Raw genomic sequence first — 21,272 nt, forward strand, 5'->3', positions numbered from 1 at the left:
TGGGGGTCACCTTGGGGGTCACGTGACCTTGAGGTGACCCCCAGGTCACGCCTCCCCGAGGTCACGTGACCCCCTCCCCGAAGTCACGTGACACCCCCCCCCCCCCCCCGAGGTCACGTGACCCCCCCCGGAGCATATTAAAGAATGAGGGGAGGAGGAGGAGAAGGGGGAGGGGTCTACCCTCCCCTCAGTACCCTTCACTCCTCCTCCTCAAGAGCTGCGCTCCAATTCGGCGTTACAGGGAGTTGTAAACGGCTTTCACTTTTTTGTTTCTCAATATCTAGAAGACAGTTTTGCCGCAACCATCAGGTCAAGCACCGGTTAGAGTGCCGCGAACCGATTAGTTCGTGCACTTTTCGAGAACAAAAGCCTTTGCGTTGTGCTGGCCTTGATGTCAACCTTGCCGAAGGTATCCATTGGTGCCTTTCTCTGGTCCTCGTACATTGGTTACGCTTATAAGGCATGTTTTATGTCTTCGGGTTGACTGCACGATGTGTGTTTAGCTATGTTCTACCGTCTGAGATAGAATTACGACGAAAACCAAATACGTAAAAACTAGCTGGACTAGTTGAGATGACAATTAAGCATGATCGGGGTGAAGGCATTGTAGACCAAAACATTGCAAAGTAGCATATCTCCTTCACAAGAAGTATCCTTGAATGAAAATGCTCCGCTGCTGTTTAGATAAAAAAAACAAGCTTGCGCATAAACATTTGATAGCGGTATAAAAACAAGACTTCACGCAGAACGGCCCAGCATAACTACACGATATAAATCGCACCGACCACTTTGCGTCCTTCAAAGAAATCAAACGAGACGGGCTCAGTGCTTAGAGGAACCCAACTCTCTATTCGATAAACGCATTGCTGAGATTATTGTAAGTGATTTAAGAGAGTTTTAAGTACTTTAAGAACAGAGCGGCTTAGTGCATGGTTGCATCTGTCGAGTTTCCAACATATAAAACCACGTCAAAATACTTAGTAACGAAACAAAGATACTGAGACCCTTTAAACACTATAAGTAAAGAATGTTTATTATTTGCATTTAAATATATGGGTAAATAGGAAACTACAATAAAAATACTACATTTTATGTTGAAATGTGGCCTATACGCGTGAGAGCGTAGCCTTTAGTATATTATTAGATGTCTTGAGACGCTCGTGGACGCGTGACACCGCACCTTCCACTGCGTTACAAGCAGGCTTCTGGCACCAGCATGGCAGACGTCCTGTGCAAGCCATATATAGATCTGTCGCTTGCGCGTAATCACGCATCGGTTTATGACGCCAACTTTGCCGACGCGAACCAAAAGAAAAAAAAATACTATGGTGCTTTTACTTTGCTTTTTTTAACTTTAGTGCCTTTTGACTACTTTTTAATAGTAGTGTGACCTAAGATTGCTCTTATTGATATTACAGTAGAATGGCAGCAGAAACACCATCAATCATACCCAGGGTCCTTCGTTTTCGGGTAATATCTTATATTTCAAAATTTTGCACCCGGGACGATTTTTATGAGAGAGAGTCAGAAAAGGAAGAACAGAGAGGTTAACCTATGTTAAAGTTCTTGTTGGCTACTCTGTTTTGGGGACGGGGTTGTGGGGAATTAAAAGACAATGTAAAGTATAGGACAATATACAACAATAAACACGTCTCAAAAAATTGTGACACGAGAGCATAAAGTATAAAACACATTAAAAATAACGTACGTGTGTCCTTTAGAGGCAGAAGTTCAGCTGCGTTTCTTTTATGAAAACCGGGTTAAACCTGCTTTCTTTCCGAAAACTCCCGTTCCTGGAATGCGAAAACCAGCTGAAAGTCTGTAAATTAGGAGACATTCTGAGGATCACTGTTAGTCTGTTTCCAGTGTTGCAAATTCGAAGAACATAACTATTTTCTAATTTGCGTGACCGCCGACGGATATTCGCTTCTGAACGACCCTAGATGGTACGTGGAGGCGGCGGGAAAAAGCTCACCGCCAAACCGGCAGATGCGGAAAAAAGCTCACCGGCCTTTGAGCGGATGCGGAGAAAAGCTCATAGAATTCTTTATTTGCCCTTAGCTTAGCGGATTGTGCGTCACATGTGGCAAAATTAACACAATTAGAATTCGTCAATTTAAAAATAATTCTCTCTTTGTAATAGTCTTGAAGTTCATTTGGCATGGTTACTAATTCCTCAGAAATTAGTAACCACCTATTCTGTATATTAATGACGCCGCAAGTATAATTTAGAACATCGGACACGCGTAAAAAGACAACAATTTATTGACAGCTTCACAGTGCGCCGTCGGTAGCTCTGTCAGATAAAGAGGTTTGTTTTTTGCGAGCTAATATGAATAGCTTTGTGTGAACCGTTTCAGCTACGAAGATTGTGTGGTGCCTGATAGATGAGTAGGTGTTTGTTGATGTAATCAGGCTCGGCTACGCTGTTTAACACTTTAGTTGCGAGACCAGCCTCGCCTGTCGTGTTTGTTGTCTTCATTCCGTCTTCGTCGTTAGAGCGGTTTTCATCTTGTATAACCTTTACCGGTTCGCTACCTTACAGAAGACTAGTTCTCATACAGTCACGAGTAACAACGTTGACAATGTGCAGCTCTGAAGGTCATGGGTGACTCGCCGTAGAAACGCACTATCACGCAAAGGCAACGTGTGGAAACACCAGCACGAACGGCTAGAAAACGCGTTTGTCCGTGGAAGAAAGAAACCTCGATATCCTACGGTACTGACCGTTCTATCCTGTTTTCCAAAGTTAACAAAAAAATTCAAAGAGAATTTCAAGCACATCGTTGTTACGCATGCACTTTCGTTTTTTTCGGCATTTACAGTTCCGCTTTTAGGTTTTAGGCAGACATTATTAAGTTTTTGAACTTTTCCCTGTTCTCCAAGTTCATTAAGTTTTCAGTTAGGCATTTGTTCTCTAGAGAGTAAACCATAAAAAACACCCGCCCGCAAATATTAAATTGGGGGCCGTATACACAATAAGCGTAACAAATATTACCAAAAAAAGACATCTTTTTTATAAAGTTGGCGAATTTTAATGATAATAAATTGACATGTGTCACGCGTGATTCAACCGCCTCCATATGAAGAAAAAAAAAAATCGGCGAGCTTTTCTCCGCGTGCACTCAATGGCCGGTGAGCTGTTCTCCTCATCCACCGGTTTTGCGGCGAGCTTTTTTCCGGTAAGCTTTTCTCCGGGATTCGGTACTTGGAGGCTGGAAGCAAGTCTATGGAAGCAAAGTACCGAGCAAGTAATCTGTGAGCATGGTGCTATTGCGCAATACCCTAGCTAATGAGTATCGCGCCTAGAATGTTTTAGGTTATGAAAGAACTACGCTACTTCAAGAGGTAGTTCAATTTCTTTTTTCTAAGTTGGTTTAATTGCTCCGTCGCCACCTTGACCTCAGGTCATTTGTGGGGAAATGAAGGATGGGGAGTACGGTGGGGGTGAAATGCTTAAATGTGGTGTCGGAGCCGGGTCTTTAGACACACCATGTGAAAAACAAGGAATATCATGCGAGATCGAACACTGTTTCTGGATATTATCTGTGTATTGCATAATTTTTTTAGTGTAAATAAAAATAATCACGCCCTGATGCCGACGCGCTATAGTTAATTTCAGTTTATATTGATATTTTGCAGAATATAACACGTCAAGACCCGAATTTTGAAATGACTCATTAAAAAGCCCGATTTCTCCCGGATTATCAGGTACAAGAATAGCGCCCGATTTTTCAAAAACATAGAACGCAAAACCGAAGCAGGAAAATCTGGATTTTGGAGCAGCTTAGGAGCACAAAATTCTCGTTTCGGAGCAGCAGTCTATGCATTTTGGAGCAACTTCGGAGCAGAAAGGTCTACTACAGTTTGGAGCATATTAAGAACAGAAAACGTTAGATCAGCTTATCAGTAATTTAAATCATACAAAATGTGATTTAGATCACATAAATCTGATTTTTCTTTTTTAATCGTTATTTTCTTTTTCCACTTTGGTTCCAATAAGTCATCAACGCCGATACGCACCGAGATAAAATATAAAAGAAAGGAAAAACGGAAAAGGCAAACGCGAGTCCAATGCTCATAGATGAGGACAAGAAACACAGGCTTGCTGCAAAGTAAGGCGTGTAAACCTAGACACAGGTCAAGCGCACACCAGTTCGGAGCACGTGGAGCGAAAGCTCGCGCTGCAGAATCCATGGATCGTGGATTCAATCCCCACCCCTGCCCGTTTCGATCTGGATGAGCCTCGTACCGGCGTGCGGTTGTGTATCGCTACTGCATGGTGCACGTTAAAGACCCCAGGTGAGCGGTTGTACCGCACTGGCTGAATTGCTCATCTACAGCTGAGACACTAGACGCCCACTGAGGCAGACTAACTTCCGGCTGTATAAACATACAAGTTGCTTGCTTATACGAACTGGTGGCAAAGCTTATACAAACTGGTGCGAAAGCGTAATTGTAGTCCAAAACTTCTTAAAGTGGTGATTCGAGAGTATAAACATGGAAGCACGGTTTACTACAACCAGACATCGATCGGGTGCTCGTAAAAAACACGTGCACATAAAAATAAAGAACTCCCCACAAAAGTGATTTACAAGGTAAATAGTGAACTGGGAGAAAAACTATGAGCAGCACATGCACGCTAAATACGAGTGTGTGACCGATTCATCGGATTGTTCACGCACTGGAAGCACGTGTGTGATAACCGAAAGTATTCACGGCGACAGCGCCGTCCATTTTGACGAGAAGATTACGGACACGAATGAACAATTACACAATGAAGGCGCTCAATAGCACTTTTAAGAAAAGGTTTACTCTCAGAACGAAAGAAATACTTAGGTTTGCTCATCTTGATAGCCTGTGCGTCGTACCTCCAGCGGCCAGACAGCGAGTCCGCGTGATAGCGCACCGGTGGCATGCAGTCACAAATGACAGCGGAAAATAGTAGGAAAATCGGGACAACACGACAACACCACGTATCATAGGTTTGGAGGGTACAACAGCTGGAAACCTTCGAATCCGGCGGTGGCTTGCGCCACCCTCTACCCGTGCCGTGTACTTTACTACGACGAGATTGAATGCTGCCAACCAAACTCTCGTTTCCCGCTAAATCTAGCGTCGCCGCAAACTTTTTTTTTTTGTTGTTTTTGAGTTACTTTGGCGCAGTGTGGCGCAATTTCGGCCGATTTCGCGTTTTTGGCGCAACTAGGGGCAGAAAATTGTGTTTGTCTCAAAATGGTGCAATTGGCGCAGCTGTCACACCCCTGGACAAGTAACTCCGTGCTGGTTTGCAAGAGTGTAAATAAAATGCATGCGAAATATGTAGACAAAAGTTATAAATCTTCAGCACTGACGCGCAAAGCCTATTTAAATACGAAAATAGGTTGTAATCTCCGCGTCGATATATATCTATAATAAAATCATGACGAAAAGAAAAAAAAAACGGCGATTCTTTTCCGCGTCAAGTGGGTTCGAGCCAATGCGCGATCACCGCTTAAGCGCGAGACACATGCGCGAAAAATCCATCCGATCCGACGTCCGATCCGGCAGTACGACTGCCTGATCCGAAAAATTTGGTCGCTTCAGACGTCGGATCGGCGATCCGACATGCGTCCAACGCGCCAGATAGTTTCGCACGGCGGACGGATTGTCGGATGCGTCCAGCCAATGACAGCACAGCTAGCGCGAACGTCATGATGACGTGCTGGGTATGGCGGGACGAACAAGGAAACGGGACGGGCGCATGGAAGCCGGACGCGTGGATCCCGCTGACCCATTCGAGAAAGATGGCCCCGGCAAAAAAATGCGCGCGCTAACAAGAACGAGCTTCTAACTTCGCTCGTGTGAGCTAAACCGTAAATCTGGGACCAGAGATCTGTGAACGCGAACCTCCGCTGGAGTGCTTGGATTTCCTGGGCGGACCCGAACGGATCGTCGTGTTCGCATGCAAGGTCGGAAGCGTGTGTCTCAAACTGTCGCGTGCGGCGGTTCGGTGCGGCGTTCGGACTGTCGGATCGGACGTCGGATCGGACGATTCTGCCGTCCATGTGTCTCGCGCTTTACGCCACAACCGCAGACAGCGTGAGAGGCATAAACCTTGCTCAAGACCTTGAGTGTACGGTCGCCCGGTGCGGCTCGTGGAGGTATGTCGTGCAAGATGCGTTCAGGAACTTTTCTGAATGGTACTACCGTGAACATACCTGCACTCTCAAGATAACAGGGTGTAAAAGGGTGTATCATTACACCCTTTGTCCCATATAATACACCCCAAAACTTCATTTCGACGTACTGAGCCCTATAGTCGAACCGACGGCCCCAAATTTTTCGAGGGGCTTGATAACGGTGCGATATAACTTTTTAAATAGCTAAAGTACGCATTAAAGACCACATAAAGAAAACACAGACTTTTCACAGTAGGGACAAAAAAAAACCGTTTATTATTTTTTTTTATTTATTTATTTTTGTAGTCAGTAAAACGTACATTAGCTATTTTAATAAGTTGTACGACTCGGCTATCAAGTCCCTCGGAAAACTTCGGGCCGTCTGTTCGACTGTAGTGCGCTGTACGTCAAATTGAAGTTTGGGGGCGTATTATATGGGACAAAGGGTGTAATACACCCTTTTTCACCCTTTTTTCTTGAGAGTGTGGCTAAAGGAGTCGCGCCTAGTCCCGGGCTCCATAATCATCGATTACGTTTTTCAGGGGTCTGCATAGCTTAATTTAATATTGCAAAGTTCATGTCTCTCTCGAGATTTCCCATACAAACTGACCGGAATTTTAATCACATTCAGAACCACCTTCCGCTCTTTTTTAGGCTCTTTTTTGTCTCGAGGGGATGTCAACGCTCATCAAGAACCCATGTCTGGAGCAACTTTGACAACTGTGCGCCAGACTTGGACCGTACGCAATACAAGTAATCAAATTACTTGTAATCGATTACTTTTTGGAGTAATTTTGTAATCAGTTGATTACTTATATTAGGCAGTAATCACAAGAGTAGTCTGATTACTTTTTAAAGTAATAAAAATTACTTCTAACCGTTATTTTTTCACAAGACCCCCCCCCCCCCCCCCCTTGCACACACTTTTTTTTTTTAATGACAAAAATAAAATTTGTTTCCTTTTTTCTAACGGGAAAAAAATAAAGATTTTTGCGGAGCTGTAGCAAACGAGGTCAGCCCCTTTGTATGTACAGTTTCTGTGAAATGTCCTTTTTTTTCTCTCGAGCTGTTTGTGGGAAACCCCAGGGAAGCCCCAGTGCGTGACAAAGGCCATTCAGGGCGAAGTTTGAGGGAGCAGAATGTAGCTTTGTGAGTCCTTCGTTCAAACTAGCCCCCACACACACACACACACACACATAAATAAAATAAAAAAACAATCCTGCTTACGGTACCTACTCGCAGCCCGTAGGAGAACCAGAACCGAAGAATGTCTAAAGCGGATGCAAAATATAACAAAGCCAGGTCAAACATTTCCCTATTTCCCCTACGTGGTCTTTGTGACAAGCAAATTTCGAGTTGAGAAGTGGTCGGGGCGATCTCTTCCGCTAATGGATACTACACATAATCTGTTTCAAATCCTGGAGCTGCTGCTTTTTTGTATAACATGCGAGTTCATCCACATGTGAACAATAAAATAAGCGACGCAAACTTTGAGCGACAACCCTTGCATAAGCTAAACAAGATCCAGAACCTCCTCCGCTTCACCCCCCCCCCCTCCCCCCCCCCCAAACTGGCGAACGCATAACTCATTAAACATCTTCAAACGAATTCTATGCTTGTGTCCGCATTGTGAAGGTGCAACGACCACAAAGAGGGAACCCATTTTTTCTTCTTCAATACTTGTGAAAATGTGAAATATAAGTTGGAAGTAGTAGTTCATTGTTATGAGCGCTAAAGATGTAAGTCTTCACACAATAAAGTAATCTGAAAACTAACGGTGTAATGTCCAATTACTTTTGCTGTCGACTAATCAAGCAGGGATGGGCAGTATTCAAATACAAGTATTTGAAATACGTATTTCAAATACTTTGTGTATTTTGCATTTGTATTTAATTACAAATTGTGTAATGTATTTTACGCGTGTATTTAAATACTAATACGTGGGTATTTCAAATACAAGTGTAATTAAATACAATTTCGCGGGTAAAAATAATCTTGTTTTTATGCATGTGGTTGTAAGATATGGTCTCCATCCTTTATTCGGCCATGGGGCTTTTATTTTTTTTTTCTCTCCTCTAGCTTTATTTTAAAGGCACTGTCCGAAGCAGGAAGAAAACTACGTTCTGCACCGAATGCAGTGTCCAGTGATGTGATTGCTGCGCCAATTGCGCCAAACTGCGCCAAGGCGCAGTTTGGCGCGGTCGCCTTTCAATACCGAAACTAAACTGAGTACCGTAATTGAGCATGCGCGTGCTATGTGGCGCTTTCTAAAATGAAACAAAGTACCGCCGCATGTTCACCAAAATTCCTGTTCTTGTTTAAATTATACGTTACTACAATATCTCTCTTTAATTCAAAGACTGCTCTGTCGAAGTACAGATTACCTAGGTTTGTCTCGGTAGGCTTTTTTTCGAGAGGGAATTAGGTACGAGAAAAATCTGCCACGAACGAGAGTTGGTGAAGAGAGGTGAGCTAAAGCAAAGAAGGCAATGTCTCCACGCTGTACCCGCACAGCGCACTTGTTTGGCTCGAGTTCAGTCGTTGCTGTGGTCATTGCGCACAAAGCGCTCCGAGAACTTTTTGATCCTGGCTCGCAATGTCTTACGTCGATGCGCTCATGTTCTTTTTGTGTGTTTGTGTGTGTGTGTGTGTTTAGCTTGTTTGCCAGCCTGGCAAGCATGCACCGCTGAACTGTTTTGTTGTATGCTCGACAGTTACACTTTTCAAACAAGGAAGCAGAGTGGAATGGTTTCGGTTTCGATGAAACAGCCGTTGTCTCCGCTCACGCGACGAAGCAAATGGAACTGCGAGCCTGTCAAAGTTGCCCTCACGTGCACGTGAACATGATTACACGATAGAGGCACCAGCCGGGAAACTTGCAATCAATTGTTTTATGTTTGCTTACTTTTGACGAAAATCTGGCACGTCGGGAACCAGTGAAACGTAGAGCCACTCTGCAGTAAAGTCTTCTCTTTACCTTGTGCGCTAAATACCTCAATATGATAGATCCACTTTATATGGCAGCCTAGCTGCCAGAGTAGCGACACGACGTAAAATGATCTGGATGCACGACGCCAGAAGCGCCGATAGTGATTTCCATTTTGGGCACAGGAGGTTGCCATGATAACCGTGCTGCTAGCGACACCGGGCAGCAACCTTTATCTAGTTGATATATCTCCATTCGTTCATTGAAAAGTGGTAAAACACCTAAAAGACGCTTGGCATGGCGGTACGGCACGGGCCTCTAGAGGAGCGGTGCCTGTTTCTTCTGTGGAGTGAGACGATTTACAGCCAGGGGACTGTCGGGCGACGAGAGCTGCTATAAGTATCGTAGATGCACGAACAAGGCGAGTGGCTTTCCGCGCCGCCGGGATAGCGGCCGCTTCGTGGGACGAACTAGACTTGGACGTAGTTCAACTACTCTACTCACACTACTGTAGTTTAACTACTTTTTCGAGTAACTTGGTAACTTTCAATTACAACTTGATTTGGGTAATTAGTAGTTTAATTTAACTACTTTTTTCAGGTAACTTCTACTCAAATTACTAACTACTTTCGAAACTATATAGTGCTAATTTTGCCCATCACGAGATTTTGAGCGCAGAAATGAATAAAACACCGGCATATGAAGTGGCATTCCCTAACAAGGGGCCCCCTTGTTCGGGAAGGCGTCCTTGGGTCAAGGTGGCGACGAGCAGCCAAAACATAACACCGACACGCACGAACGCAGGAAGAGATGCTTAACAAGCCTTGGTCGGGCATTGACCTAATCCGGTAATGCACGCAGGCGCCGCGTTTCCAGCTGCAACCGTGAAAGACGGGGACACTCCGAGAGTTGTTGTCTGTCTTTAGAGAGTTCTGACTCAAGCGGTAGGTTCCACGGAAGGCGCCACTGGAATGACCTCGCAGCTGGGCGCCTGTTCCCATGGTCGCCTTGTCGTCAGCGCATACGCCTTTGCAAAGCCGGACACCCCCGCGCACAAACCCTGGCACGGATAATCCGTTCATGGGAGCACGTTCCCGCTTCCAGCTGTAACTGTATACGAGCGACGATGCTTGTTCACGTAATCCTTCGTGTCCTTCCGACCATCCATGCCTGGGAGACCTCCTCTTTGTTAAAAACGATTTACTTGTCAGGCGTGTCAGGCGCGTCAGAATATTGTAGTCATCGGCGAGGATTGCGAGTTACCCTTGGAAGATCCTTTCGTTGGACACGGCGTCAGCGGCGAAGTATACTTCGGTTCATCTTCTGTTAAACCAAAACATTTCTTTTTTTCAGTAGCGTAGCACTAGCACTACAACCGCGGACGTGCAGTCGTCCGGATGATCTCATCGTCGTGGCACGAGACTTGAACCCTTGACGGTCTGGTGCACTCGCTCAGCGTATTCTCAAAACGACGTCGGAATAAAGAGGGGCCAGTCACAACAATCTCAACTTGACGAAGAAAAAAGAAAAAAAGAAGGAAAGTTTGTTATAAAAGACTCTCTACCCGAGGGAAACCTCACATGTTCCGTCATGGACACCTAAGATGCCGACACTCGCTTACCCGACCCTGCAAAGCCTGTTTCTCAAATCCAACGCTGCCGTTCTATTCAGTGCCACGGTGGAACGTCTATTTACCTCGGCAGGGGACGTCGACGTCTTTAAAAAGAAAAGGGGAAAACTCTCCTATCAGGAGCTTTGAAAGTCAATTGCTTCTGCGAGCGAATCAACTATTTTGGGGAAAACGCAAGCTGGGTGATTTCAGATAAGATCGACCAAAGGATGGCTAGTCCACATTTTCAAATCAACTGATGTTTTTATATGTTATTGTCTAGTGTCTGGTATGAACGAGTCCAAACTTAGTTTTGACTAGAAAAAATACTTGGGGGCAGGAAAAATCGTAAGGCATGAGGTGGTGGACAGTTGCATTAACGCGCACTGATGGAGGGGGCCCGTTTGAGAGTGAATAACTAAAGCGATAACATTAGGAGAACTCTAATACGTTTTAGGCGCAAACTATGGGTATAGCTTGCTTGTAATATAAAGTAATCATATATATTTAAAATTTATTTATTTTTCTAAAAATTGACAAACATGCCTGCTCGAACGACAAATGGCAAACTTTGGAGGTCTGTATCTCATGAAATAATTTAATCATTATGATATAATTTGCAGATATTATTCTACTAATATATAGGTAATATTTAAAAATAACTAAGGTATCTGTGTGATACAATAGTTAGGATATATTTAGTCAAACATGGAAAAAAATCAAACAAAGAAAAATTCCGATGCGAATAAAAAAAAAACACCACCCTCGATTTTTTTTAAATTTAGGTAACCTGTTATACTCTATTTCGGCATTCATTTCCATTAAAAACATGTTGCATCATTTTATTGAGAAAGAAGATACAACTCGCCAAAGTAGGGTCCTTTTTCAAAACCTACACTTAGCAGTGTTTTATACAAGAACTGACTCTGAGTTCCAGTTTCATGAAACCAACACACATCTTTTATATATTTTTATTCAGATGAGGCCAATGATAACTAAAGAAATCGTTCACACACTTAACTTAAGGAGAAACTACTGTGTACAAAGAGGTATCATATTACGGACTAGTGATCCGAGAAAAGATCATGCAGCCATCGGCCACTAGGAACTTTGTTTACTTTATTCTCCTGCGACACTATATGCTATTCCCTCTTCCGCTTTACCTTCATCTCTCTCTCTCATATATATCCCTGATATATATCCAGAACAAAAACATGTTCAAGCATTCCCTTTCTGCGTGGTAGTGTTCTGTGGCTAGCAAAAATCATTTCCTCGCTAAGCTCACGATTATGGCAAAATAGTTGCCGGAAACCGCAGACGACACTCGTCGCTAGTTTTGGCAAAACGGCCGATACAATCTTTTTTTCGCATTTCCCCGCTCGCTGTCAAGGACAAGAGGGTTCGCTTCAACCAGCAAAACATGGCCGCCGACGCCTGTTTACTGAGCAGTCATGCCTGTCGCCATCTCACTCGCTGGCGTCACGGGCGATAATATCAGGCACAAAGGGGCACACCAACCGGCAGCATTATCCCCAAATACTCGAGCCTCGCGTAAATACATAGAGTGTAAACGCTGTCGCCATGTTATCGTAGTAAGACCGCCCCCCCCCCTCCCCCAACGGGGGACTGCAGTACGCGACGGCGTACTAACACAACGGCGACGATATCGACATCGCGGGCTCCGAATTTTCCCATAGTTCTACTCCACGGGCATTTCTCGAAACGCTTGATATTGTGTACGCCCGCCTGGAAGGATTTCAGGCGCGTAGTTAAGATAAGGCGGTTCTCCGCGACAAAAGAAAGCAATTTCACAAAAGCTTAAAAGCGGCGGCGACGCGTGTGCGGTGAACGCTTGTAGTTTTGGTGTAGACAGGGTGTGTGTGTTCTCGTTGTTGACACCAGCCGGCGATAAGGCACTGCAGGCGGTAGCTCAGTACAGCAAGGGCTAATCCGAGTGACCATCAACGTAACCCCACCGCCAACCCCTCGCGAACCGGTCGCCGACATGGCTCAGGCTGTGTCATGAACCACGTGGTAGAAGCTCGGGTGCTTTCATATCAGCGCGTGGAGGGACGACAGTGCGATTCCGCAAAATCTTTTTCGAAGGCCGCTGACCACAATTTTTTGCCTGGAGACTTTCCCTCTTTCTTCCTTTGACGTGGATCAAGCTTTGCCGACAGCCTCAGTTGTGACCTCTCTTTTCAAATGTACGTTTGCAGTGAGTGAGCTCCTCAGCCTCGGACTTGTCACTTGTGCACCCAGTAGTTCTTTCACTTGGCAATTATATGCCATCAGTTGGGGTTTAATTTCTATTATTTATGTATACATTATGAAGACGTCCTGGAGCTCCGAACGAGTGTTTTGTGCAGATTACTTTTGCAAACACAAAAAGACTATACCAAAGCAGCGGAATTTTCGAAGTGTTGGCGAGTTGGACCTAAACTCGTTGAAGCAAATTCTTCCGCCAGACTGTTCCACCAAAGTGAGTGCGACGGACTACCTGTGCTACCATTGCTTCATGCACATCACTAAGGAGATCTCGATGCGAAGCTCAGAGCAGTGCCCTGACATATTTGTGCCAGCTGAAGAAGCAATTGAAGATCTAAATCGCAGCATACTACCTACAGATGTGTCGCCGCTGAGACAACCAAGCGTCGTAAGAAGTCGGGACAGGCCTGCCTACGTCAAGAGAAAGCAGACAGAACTGGAGCAGGTTGCTGTCAAGAATATACGCTCAAGGCTACGTATTGCGTACGACAGGGACGCACCATCGGGGTCGTCCGAACCAACATGCTCCACATGCACTGAGTGGGTGGACAACTTTCGGCAGGCCTTTGAAACCGCCACCCCTCTCCGGGAACGTTGTCAACTGCTTACACTCCTGCCGTCAACACTGACGAAGAATGAGGTTCAAAAGATGATTCCACAGGCCTCAATGTACCTCATCAGTAAATCCCGAAAACTCAAGGAAAAGCATGGCGTGTGGTATGAGCCGGATCCTTACACGAGGTGCAAGGTGAGCCCTGAGAACCTGTCTGCTGCCCTAGAGTACTTCACGAAAGACGAGCTACAATGTTCGCGCCAAAGTCCCAACCAGAAGGACGTCATCTCTGTCATGCTCAACGGAGAGAAAACGTTCGTGCCAAAGCGCTTCATGACACGCTCAATACGAGAGGCCTTCCGTATATACAAAGACAAGCATCCCGATTCCGGCGTTGGGCCAACGAAATTTTATTCGTTGCGCCCTAGATGGGTCCAATGTATTCCACACCAGGAAGTGTGCGTTTGTATGCGCTGCGCCAATTATTATCTTTGTATTACCGCTCTAGAGAACGTTACAGGCTCAACATTCAACACTGGTGAAATGAACTCGGCATTTCTGTGCGACCCAGCAACAGAACTGTGCCTTCAAGGAGACTGTGATCACTGCCCAAAAGGCCAGTTTCTTACACTCCAGGAACTTGATATCCCGGAGGATGAAGAGATTGTGCTTGCAACATGGGAGTCCGGCGACCTTGTGAAAAAAACTTTGGAACCTGAGACTTTCCTAAAAGTCATCCAAGTGACGGTTGGAAGTTGGGTACTTCACAACCATATCCGGCAAACGCAAGGTAAAGCGATCTACGATGAAAAACAGTGCATGCAACGCGGGAGCATTGTCTTTCATTTTGACTTTGCTGAAAACTGGACCATCGTGCTTCCTGACGAAGTGCAAGCATATCACTGGAAAAAAAAAAAAACAAGTTTCGATATTTACATGTGTAGTGACGACAAGAAAATCTACAAACAGCTTTGCCATCATCAGTGAGGACCTGTGTCACGACGCCGCTCACGCTTGCTTGGCTCTAGAAAAAGTGAGGGAGTGGGTTGAAGACAACGTTGCGGTATACTCGTACGTGACGTACGTAAGTGACGGCGCCGCCAGTCATTTCAAGAATCGCTACCAGCTTCACCAATTTGCAAAGGACGATTGCCCACAAGCCCAGTGGTTATTTTCTGCATCTGGACATGGGAAAAATGCATGTGACGGAGTTGGCGGACTCGTGAAGCACCAGGCCACGCTGAACAACCTGAGAGAACGTTCAGTAAGCGCAATTCAGACGGCCAGGACAATGGTGAGCGTTCTATCAAAGAAACTGAAAGGCGTGCATCTTGTATATCTGGACGAAAATGAGGTTGTTCGGTATCGTGAACAAAAAAAAGAAGAGTGGCTGACGGTGCGCGCCTTCCCTGGCATTCAGTCTTGGCACGCGTGGCGGCTCAGCAAGTCATCAACAGAAAGGACCTGTGACGTATATGTAGCACGGACAGTCGGATCTGCTTGGAAGCAACTTTATTAAATGGGTACAGCCAGGAAAACCTTAGCGTAAAGTGCCGAATTTGATTTCCCAAGGACTGCTCATTTTGAATGCAGGGACATCTTATTTATCACATTTTTCTTCACGGGGTATTTAACCTACTGTTTTTGTTGGTGGTTACTAATAATTTTTATCTGATCACTATAAAAAAAATCCCAAAATGTTATCCTCGAGCAGGATAAAATATATCGGCTTGCCACGATTCATTCACACACCGAGAGCATCGAAGCTGCTCCAGTTAGGCACTATGGCATCCGTCACCTGAAATTGTTTGTAATCGTAAATACACAGCCAACCTAAATATCTTACTATTATATCTTTGTTTTTGTGTGTGGAAGTAAAGTTATTTATTTTACTCTAGATGTAAAATATACCGGAAGGTACAACTTCACACTGCATCATCTTTTCTCAAATCCTTAGTCTCTAATATGATACCACTTTGTACGCTTATGTAAAATGCTGTATATAGTTTCTCCTCCCTTTTACTGTGTGAACGATCGCTCTTTTTATCAATGACCTCATCTGAATAAATGTATATAAAAGATTTGTGCAAGTTTCATGAAACTGGAACTAAGAGTCACTTCCTGTATAGGACACTGCTAAGTGTAGGCTTTGAAAAAGGACCCTACTTTGGGGAGTTGTTTCTTCTTTCACAGTGCAATGATGCAACATGTTTTTAATAGAAATGAATGCCGAAATAGAGTATAACAGGGTACCCAAATTTTAAAAAAAATCGAAGGTGGTGTTTTTTTTTTATTCGCATTGGAATTTTTCTTTGTTTGATTTTTTTCCCATGTTTGCCTAAATATATTGTAACTATTGTGTCACTCAGATACCTTATTTATTTTTTCAATAATAGCCATATATTAGTAAAATAATGTCTGCAAGTTATGTAATAATGATTAAATTATTTCATGAGATACAGATTTCCAAAGTTTGCCATTTGTCGTTCGAGCAGGCATGTTTGGTAATTTTTAGAAAACTAAATAAATTTTTAATAAATATTATTACTTTATATTACAAGCAAGTTGTACCCATAGTTTGTTTGTAAAAAGTTTTAAAATTCTCCTAATTTTATTGTTTTAATTATTCACTTTCAAACTTGCCCCCTCCATCAGTGCGCGTTATTGCAACTGTCCACCTCTCCCTGCCTTACGATTTTTCTTGTCTCCAAATTTTTTTCTGGTCAAAACTAAGTGTGGATTCGTTTATACCAGACACTAGACAATGTCATATAAAAACATCAGTTGATTTAAAAATGTCGACCAGCCACCCTTTGGTCGATCTTATCTGAAATCACCCAGCTATAAATAGACTGCGTTTATTTTAGGCTCTCAGGGTTTTTCATTGATCAAAACTGCTGTTCATTTTGCTACCACAAAAATATAAAAAAAAAGTAACTTCGAAAGTAACTTCAAAGTAACTCGCTACTTTTTAGAGTAGTTAGTAGTTTACGCAATTACTATTACAAATGCGTAATTTCTACTCTACTTCAATTACTTTTGGCGTCGATACTCAGTAACTTAACTTAACTACCTTTTTTGAGTAATTTGTACATGTCTGGGACGAACGCACCGTCCTTGTACTTTCGGACTTCGCTCCTATGGAACAAAATCCGATTATGCGGGCCACGACAGAACGATTGCCTTGGGACATGACTGCTGCTCGACTATCCCATAGTAAGAGAATGTATGCTTAGCATACATTCTCTTGTAAAAAACTAAGAAACCAAAAAACACTGCGATCAAATGCAAGCTATTGCAACGAAAGGACGTTTATCAAATTCTTCAGAACTGTCAATTCGTAAAATCGACGATTAGTACAAAAGCTTAAAGATCGCAGGCGCTTCCTCGCTTAAAGGGGTACTCCACAGGTTTTTTCATTGTCTCCGATTTGCTTGAAATTTTGCTAAACTAACCAACAAACATCGCGAAAATAGTATCCCAAATATTAGGTCAAAATATTGTTTTTTCGCGAAGTTATTGTATTTACAGTTTTGGTTGTCACCGTGTTTTTCAAGCTCGAAGTCTCTACTGGAAACAATGAGAAAGTGACGTCAGTGGAAGGCAGGGGTTCACTCTTTGGGCTGTAGATTTTGTTTTAAACTGATTCGAAGCAGTTTCATGGTGTCAAATGAATGCTTGGGAAGCTCGCTGCAGTACCCGCGCTCCAGCACGGAACAAATGATTGGCATATTCTATTTTTAGACTACTTGCTCGACTGGCAAGCCTGCCTGCCACTGACGTCACGGCACTGAAAAGTGCGCGTATATTTGATTGTTGGTTTTTGCATCATTTTCATTTGCCGATTTCACAATACCTATTATGAATTTCGCGATTCTAAATAGCATAGCGGAGAGACTAAAGGCCGGGGAGTCAGAAAATATAGTTAGTTGAGGTAGCTCAAAAAATCGGTGGAGTACCCCTTCAAAGTTGCTGTGATTATTCGGTGACCAGGGGCTGAAACAACTTCCTCTAGGCCCTACACACGACATATACCTTTCGTTTCGATTCTCAGAAATTCCAACATTCAAATGAAGCTAGAAAAATGCGAAAATGTTACCCTAAAAGCTATATCGTAAAATTATTAATTAGTACAAAACGTAAAGATCGCAGGAGCTTCCTCACTAAACGTTTCTGTGATTACACGGTTACCTGGTGCTGAAACAACTTCACTAATGTCCAACGTGCGACGCATATGTATACGATTCGCATCGATTCTCAGACATTCGAACGTTCAAACAAGGCTAGGAGTATGCGAAAATTGTATGCAAAAAGTCTCATCGATCCTCGAACACATCCAGGAATCCGAGCACCGCTACGGCTATATGACTGATGCTGTCGCACAGGTGTTAATATCCAGAGCGATCTGGCACAGAAAAGGTATAAAGTCTCATTCTTTCAGATCTTCGCGTTATACCTGTGTCAGAGAGCACGAAGAAGTCTGAAATCGTCAGCAAGCAGCGGCACATTACGACTACCGCCCACAGAACAAACTCGTATCCAGCAGCTCTGGGCGCTGCCATCTTACCGGTGACAGCACGGCTCTTGTGAGGTCACGTGACGAGTAGTCACTCGCTTTTTATGGGCACGGTGCCAGCTCGGCTCGTTGTTATGGTACCGCGTGTGCCCAATCACGGTGAGAGGCGGCACAGGGAAAAGCGTGGCGCTACTCTGGCAGCTACGCTGCACAAGCGGTTTTTCGGAATTGCTCGGCAACGCCTGCAGCACTCTACACTTGTGGGGTGCCTCGGCAGCACGTTGCTCAGCAGTGAAAACGCAAGCAGGTAGTTCCGTCACAACACGTCACATCAGAACACAACACAACAGAAAGTGCCCTTTGTTTGTAGAGCACTAAAAACGAATATTTTTATTTTTCTAAAAATATCTTCTCCAAAAGCCGTTTGCTGCTGCGAAACACTCTTCTGGCTGCTCCAAAGCAACTTTTTCGGCTCCAAAATGCTGTTTTGGTTGCTCCAAAGGCCACATTTGCTGCTCCAAAACACTGTTTTTGCTACTCCGAAAGGTGCTCTAAAATGGATTCGGCCAATCACATCACTGAGTGTCTCTCAATCAAGCACAAGCGTTTAGTGACGTTGTGATTACGGTGCTAGTCCAGCGCAAGAATAGTGACAAAATCGACGTTTACAGGCAGACTGGCTAAATAAGTGCCTGTGACAACTTGTGATGCTTTCCAGCCTGAGTTCCATCCATATTTTTGCCTAGAACATTCTAAATGCGCGGGTCGTTCAGATTTTCGTAACTGGTGCGAGTTGCAACAATAAAAAATTCTCTAGCTAGTGCTGCGCGTCTCGGTCGTCTCGGTTCTTTGTTGGTCTATACCAAAATGTAATCGACAAAAAAAGCTGCTTGAAGCTCTGTACTTTTTTCACCTATTACGTCCAAGATGATTACATTTTTTTGTGATTATATTTCTAATACGCTACTAGAGCCTCGCACACTAACTCCCAAGTGTGCGATGCAAAATTAAAATGAGATACCCAGAAACCCGTTGTGCCCTGAAGTCGCTGATGCAAATTATGAGGAATGTATTTGGAAAAGTATTTGGAGGAGACCAAATACATTTGGTTGTATTTGTATCTTGTATTTAAATGCTTTTTTGGAAATGTAATTAGATTTGTAATTAAATACATTTTTGACGAAGTATTTTGTATTTCTATTTCGATACATATTTGCATGTATTTTGCCCATCCCTGTAATCAAGTAATCTAATATAATACATTTGAGCCAAGAGTAATAGTAATTGTAATCGATTACTTTTTTTAGTAACGCGTACAAGACTGATGTGCGCTCATTTTCATTTGATAGCGAGAAAACGAATTTTCCCATGGAAATTTCTGCAGGGTACCCGCGTCCGGAGGTAGATGGCGCAAGTGGACTATGTCCGTCAGAGCCGTATATTGTCCGTAATTGCTGGGTACGATGGTGATGCTAGTGATGAGAACGTGCAATATATGTATTATGTTATATGACACGTACCATCAGATAGGAATCAGAACGGGTGTGATGAGTTTGCTCTGCTACGCGACGCCCTAACTTTACGCGCGCGAGTTTTTGTTTTGTTTTGTTTTTGCCGCTTTTGGCAGTGGTGGAAACACGTAGAGGGACGGCAGCCATTGGTAGGACTGCGGACCGTATCTTGTCCGCGGGCGGTAGTTTGTTTGGAAACCCCTGAATGCAATATCTGGTTACACGCAAGGTGTGACAAAACACAGACACCCTGAATTTGTCTACATTAACAGTGCAATAATTGCAGCCAACTTTCAAGGCGATGCAGCTAAATTTACATGAAGCGCGGGCTTCATCTAGCACCGATTAAAGCTGGACAGACGCACTCATATTATTTTCTAAAATTCTGCAGAAACTTGTCCCTGACAAGCTGCAGAATATTTTAAATTCTTCAAATTATTAATATATGAATTGCCGGTCCATCAGATATGAAACCTGCCTTCACAGCCTTCTGAAATAAATGTAAATGTGAAAAAATGCCTTGCGAACAAGTGAGGTAGAATCCTTGACTGCGCCGTGTCTACTACATCTTTTTTTTTTTTTTTTCTTAAGGAGGAATCGAGGAAGTGAGTATGTTGCTCTGAAAGATGCTTGAGCTGCACGAGTTAGCGTGCGTGCCAGGCGCATCTCAGAGCCTGGAATTCGCTCTTGTAGCTCTGCAACACTCGTACTTCAAGTAAATGCTGGTATAATGTGAGCAGCCAAGGAAAATTCAAACATAGCTATTGCCCAGATCGTAACTCTGGCCACTACGTTGAGAGGCCTATGCATAAATGTAAAAATTCCATTCTTACCTTGGAGGACGATTGTACCCGCTTGAACAGGCGGTCGTGATAAACCCAGATGAAAACGGCGCTGACTATCAACACGGCGAGGGTGAAGGCGCCACATATCCAGCGCCACTTCTTGATCTTTTTCGTCGTTGGCAAAGCCTCCGGTGTCTTTTCATTCTCAGATTCACCACCTCCAGCCGACATTTTAAAAACTTGGTAGACGAGACGGAGCAAATCGGGCAGGTGTCTGGATCGACTGGACGACCGGGCGACGCAAAATAACTCGGCGGAAGTCGGAGCTCCTTCCGGCGCAAAGAGTTCGTTCGACGTCGGTTGCGCAATTGGAGATTTTCTATGTGCAACCGGGCGGCAAGCTTGCTTCCCTCGCCTTGAGATATGCGAGCTTCTGAACTCGATAGAAGGGAGGAGATGGTAAGCAGACGCACGAAAACGAAACTATGAGCCCCATCCGCGGTTGAGAGTTTCTGAGCGGCAGTTTATTCTTTGACGCGAGTAAGCTTGGCATTGATATGCAACTGCACTAATCCTTTCTCGTGTAGTTTGTTACGCTACGCTTGGGGAGCGAAAACAAACACGATTTTGAGGCACCACTTGTAAACGACACCTGGGAATTAGCCGTCGTCCACGTGCGTTACCGCCTAATGTGCTAGAGCTGCGTACTCCTATACACCAGTTAGTTGAGGACCACTACTATGAACCACGCCCAAGCCGGCCGTGCCGTGAACTCGTTCGAGGTACGCAGGGCTGCTACGGCTCACACACGCAAAGTGCTAGGCGGCAGTCCCTCTCGCTGATTGTTTTGCGTGCTCGTGTTCACTTCGAAGGTTACACCCGCCATTAAAGACATATATTACGGAAACATGTTCGTTGAGGTATCGGTGTCGTGATGGTTTGC

The 21,272-nt window shown here is 44.2% G+C and overlaps 1 protein-coding gene across 1 annotated transcript in view; it reads right to left on the bottom strand.

The window, feature by feature from the left end:
* Positions 1-20,720, bottom strand: part of LOC120836287 — a 54,946-nt gene extending 34,226 nt beyond the window's left edge. Inside the window, exon 1 of the mRNA XM_042287612.1 lies at positions 20,378-20,720. Within this exon, the coding sequence (XP_042143546.1) occupies positions 20,378-20,560 (183 nt within the window). The 5' untranslated portion in view covers positions 20,561-20,720. The remainder of the gene's footprint in view (positions 1-20,377) is intronic.
* Between the last annotated feature and the right edge of the window lie 552 nt (positions 20,721-21,272).

The sequence above is a fragment of the Ixodes scapularis genome, unplaced genomic scaffold (genome assembly GCF_016920785.2).
Source record: "Ixodes scapularis isolate PalLabHiFi unplaced genomic scaffold, ASM1692078v2 PGA_scaffold10__122_contigs__length_95168666, whole genome shotgun sequence".
NCBI classification, from domain to species: Eukaryota; Metazoa; Arthropoda; class Arachnida; order Ixodida; family Ixodidae; genus Ixodes; species Ixodes scapularis.